General features: G+C 39.0%; 1 protein-coding gene across 2 annotated transcripts in view; it reads left to right on the top strand.

Moving 5' to 3' along the window:
• macrod2 (mono-ADP ribosylhydrolase 2) overlaps positions 1-4,835 on the top strand; it is a 392,696-nt gene that overhangs the window by 118,879 nt on the left and 268,982 nt on the right. For both annotated transcript variants that reach the window (XM_035663177.1, XM_035663179.1), the window contains exon 4: positions 1,568-1,597. In XM_035663177.1, coding sequence (XP_035519070.1) covers positions 1,568-1,597 — 30 coding nt within the window. The remainder of the gene's footprint in view (positions 1-1,567; positions 1,598-4,835) is intronic.

The raw sequence follows: 4,835 nt of genomic DNA on the forward strand, positions 1-4,835 counted from the left end.
ACACACACACACAAACAAAAGCCCTTTGATGAAACAAATTCTGCAGTGGGAGAGCTTTCTTTGTCCCTGTGCCCACTCTTGTGGTGCTCAAATGAGAACAATGCAAAGCCATAGTTGTGCCACAGAAAGGTGTGGAAACTGCGTGAACTCCAGAAGTCCCCTTCTACACGTAATCAGACAAAGAAATAATAACAGCCACAGTACTGTGCTGTGATTGGAGAGCTCTCCCTGATACCACATGTTCATTATCTGTTGCCTGTGCACCAAAACGTTTTCGAGAAATAATAAGCTTCTAATGGGGTAGTGTTCACAGATAATGATAACCAATGCTGTAGCTGCAACTGAAGATCATTAAAGACATGTTGCAGTGTATAATACTTCCAATGCCCGCTGTATGAACTACACTTCAAACACATAGGCTACCTACTTTCAGTAGCACCCAAATTAACAGATGTACTTTAAATCCCCTCTAATCTTTCTTGTCTCATGTGCAATGGATGTCTGTAACTGACAGAGCAAAATTAAAATACGTTCATTTTTAATGATACACTTAGATAGAACTCTGGCGTTACCTTCCATTGAACTGGTAAATGACGGTTCATGTTGGGGATTGACATGAATGACACAGGGCTCGGTCATACTATAAAACTGTCTTAAAACTGACAACAGAATGACAGTGAACAAGGCTTTCCTCTGAGGGTGCTCTACGTATTTATGTCACACATGAGAACGAAACCTAACTCTTTACGATCACAAAAGAGCTCCTCTCTGCTCAAGTCCAACAATTTGTGACATGTTTCCATAAAGAAACAACCAGCAACCCCACATAGCCATGGTTAAAATCTGTATTTCCCTGTTGTACAGTAGTAGATACAGTTCTAAATTTCAAACTCCAGGCCACTGTTAATTGCTTTTAATGAACCACGTGTTTTATTGAGCATAACCTCTGTCATGTTGCCAAAGAAGAAATCTGCCTGTATATTGAAATTAGCTGCTGCCTGAAACACATGTTTGTTGCCAACTTGCTAATTCGATGTTCAAAGAAAGCGCTGCCACACACAATGATCACTTTGCCTTTTGGAGATGTGATAAACAAATTATTGGATGACATTCTTGTTACTTGTTGCCTTTGGATGATTATTTGGTGTTGTTAGCTACCATAAAAATGCAAGACATGCGTCTTGTATTGCTAGGTAGAGCTATTCAAATGTGTGATTACAGCTTTTACTGTGAAGGTAATACAAAAAAACATGTAATATGACTGCATAATCATTCAAGACAGTTCCAGACTCTTCTCTGCACTTTATACCAACTGGTTTTCTTTTGAGGGCTGTGAAAATAAACTGAATGAATCATTTTGTTCTGTTGTCAATCTCAAGGAAATTATTAGGTGATTGATTAGGTGGTGAAGTTTATATGGTCAAATAGGTGTATTCATGAAAAATCACACTTATGCAGTTAACAAATCCAAATTTTAATGTCCAAAATTCGCTGATTCTGTTGAATTATCCATATTTGCTTTCTCTTTGAAGTTTACTGACTCTTTTTTTTTTCTTTCTCTTTTCAGCAAACTCCAGTCTTCTGGGAGGAGGAGGAGGTGAGTGAACACCTTTTGTTTTTTTTTCATTATATAATCTCATTGTTTGTTCCTATGCTATTAAAGCAATTAAAGTTCCACTCAACAGCACTCATCATATTGGCACATCTATATTCTTCTGTCGTATTGTTCTGGTTCATGGCAGACTTTAGTGTCTATTTCGCTCCAAGTGTCTGTGTAAATGTGACTGAATGTAAGGCCAAAACATTAGAGCATAGTGCAGTGAAACCTTGCACTGTGCCACACTGAGAGATGGTCATTATTTTAGTGGTCTGCCGAAGAACATTATCATCAAAGCAATGGAGGAAATCAGGAGGCAGCTGAGCGTGGTGTGGTGGGAATAATGGGTTGGGAACTCCAGTAGAATACTACTGCCCAATCCCACTGTTCTTTTCTGAAATTTGACTTTTACTTTGACATGATTGAAATAATCATTCTTGGCCACAGTAAGAAGAGGTTGGGGTAAAATGCACCCAGTCCGATGTGGAATGTTAATTTTTAGTCCGAAGGGGAATTTTTGGTGATCTGTTGGAATGGTATGACAATGAAATAAGGTCACTGCTTCAGCCATATCTGTTTATCCATCTGTGTTGGTTGTCACTTTGAATGTGTCACCATCGTCTGACAGCCTTCAGTTGTACAGGGTGATCCTAACCAGGACATTGGACATTTTTGTCTTATCGACCCAATATATTTCATCTAATATATCAATAAAAATGTGCTTATATAGTATGTGTTGTAGGTCTCTGCCACAGACATTTTTTAGCTATCTTTAATGTAATTAATGAACGAAACCTTCACTGACATTGATATGCCATATATTCCCTACTGAATCACAGTAGATGTGTATGCATCCCATATTAATTTAGCTGTAGTTGTGTTTTTTGTAATCATAGAACTAAAAAATAGATTGTGTGGGTGTTTAAAATGTTGTATTGTATAAACTTTTACCTGCCAGACCTTTCCTCCAAATTACATAGTCCTTCTCTAAAGAAGTTAGAAATTGATTAAACAAAAACACATTAGGACAGAATTATGAACTTTGCAGTTGTTTCTGTGTTTATTTATTTATTTATTAAGATTTGAACACCGGGAATATAAATATGAGTAATCAGAAGCAGAGGATGTGCATAAAGCAACATCAAAGACACAGCACAGTTAACTTCTCAGTGCACATGGTGACCATTTGAGTGTACGCAGAGCTGTTGAAATCTTATTCACATCTAATCATACAGCCTGGAGTGGCCCTCATCTTGCCTGATTCATGGTTATGACTGCAAACTTTCCAGCCATTGTTGCATAGCAGTGCAGCATCCCAATCTGTATCGATGACATGGAGAGGCCCTCAGCGCACAACCATCTAAAGAACTTCTGTGATTGAGATCAGAGGTCACGAGCATGCTTCTCCATAACCAAGGCAAGCCCTGTAAAGCAGGTTATACTGTGCTCCTGATTGGTGTCTGTCTCTGCTGCAGTTGACTCTCCGTACTCATTTGTCACGTACAGAGAAACAATAGAAGCAATTTTCTTTGCTATTATGTTTTCATTATTGTTATTTTGTGGCAAATCACCTTTTCACAGTTCTCCGAAATCTGATAAAAAACACAGCCTTGTTGATTGATCCAGGTTCTTCAACTAATAATAGGCATTAGTGTATTACAGATTGCTCTGTTTCAACACAGCAGCAACAAAAATGAAGTCGTATATGTGGCTGTCAACACTGAAACGTGAGATCTTATGTGTCAATTAATGTCATACTTTACAAGAAAACATTTCAGTTGATTGTGACCTGCAGCTGTGCTTATTAACTCCAGAGGAATTCTAATTGTAGCTAGTGCCATTTTTTGAGAGCAAAGCCTCCTTTCATTCTTAATTGACTTCCAGCGATGCTATTCCTGCCAAGTTACTGGCACAAGATACAAGGTCAATTAACTGTAAAATGCTATAAATCACATTTTCTCGTGTTCATAATGACCACAACAAGTCTGTTATTTTATTATTTCTCATGCGTGCACTCTTGTGAAGCTTGTTTTTGCTATTTTGGCTGTGCTAAAAAAATAAAGAGATGATTATAACCAGGGAGAGATTACCATTATCTACTAGAGAGCTGAAAATGTTATTTTTCTCCCAAAACAAAGCTCTACACCGTTTTTCTTTTATCTGCACGAGGCCAAGAGGGGTTTTATCTTCCAGTGTCTTTATCACTAGAAGGTGGCTGCTAAACCTGCAAAACTGTTCTCTCTGTTCTTACCCTGGCCCTCCCTCTACCTCTATCATTTGGCATGTGAAGACCTCCTGCCTTGGTGGCGGCGAGGATCGATGTGAAAAGGAGATGTGCTCTCATATAGGGCCAGCCTTATCTCCCAGCTGTCTTCTCGGGGCTCTGCAGAGGGGCAGCTTCACAACAGGATGATCCATCATGCTGGCCTCACGCACCTGAGCCATGTTTAGTTCTCACAGCTATGGAGGTGAGCCTCCCGCCAGTATGTGAAAACTGGACAATATCTGTATTTTATGTATTAAAAGTTAGTTTACCACCTAGACACTTTTAGAAGTTCTTCTGGCTTTACATGGTTTTGAGGAATTTCTGGTATTCCCCTATATGTGTAGGTATCTGTTGAGAGAAAAGTTTCACCTCTCTGTATATCTTATCATTAATTCAAGTGCGATATGTGGTCACAGCAAAGCCTTTTGGTGGTGATTGTTTTGTTGGCTTGCAGTCAGAACAGTGTGAATGGGGTGGAAATAAGTTTAAAAATGTCTTGGGTGAGATTTATTCTGTACCCAAAAAACACATTATTATATTCCCAGCATTAGTTATGGAGACGAAAAAATTATCCAGAAAAGATTCCTATGCCCTGATGCTCTATTAAATCCTTAGAAATCACTGATGGGAATTCTCTCTGGGTTGTATGTCTTCAGTATTATGTACACAATGGGGTTAACCAAAATAGCACTGTTATCTACGGTAGACATGTTGGTCTCACTGGGATTCCATACGTACATAGAGGGAAATAACAATGATCTCTGATAATGGCACGCTAAATGAGGCCTCTGTGAATAGAGGGTAATTATGAATGGTACCAGGTTGCTCGTGTGATGTGTGTCACAGCATGGCTGGATGCTGGCACAGTCCCAAAAGAACAGACCTAATGTAAACATCATGTTGTCTATCTCTCCTTTATCCCCCATTTGTCTCTTTCTCACACAACCACTGACACAGGCACACACACACACA

This window comes from Morone saxatilis, unplaced genomic scaffold (assembly GCF_004916995.1).
Source record: "Morone saxatilis isolate NCDOM2014 unplaced genomic scaffold, NCSU_SB_2.0 Contig19, whole genome shotgun sequence".
Lineage (NCBI taxonomy): Eukaryota > Metazoa > Chordata > Actinopteri > Moronidae > Morone > Morone saxatilis.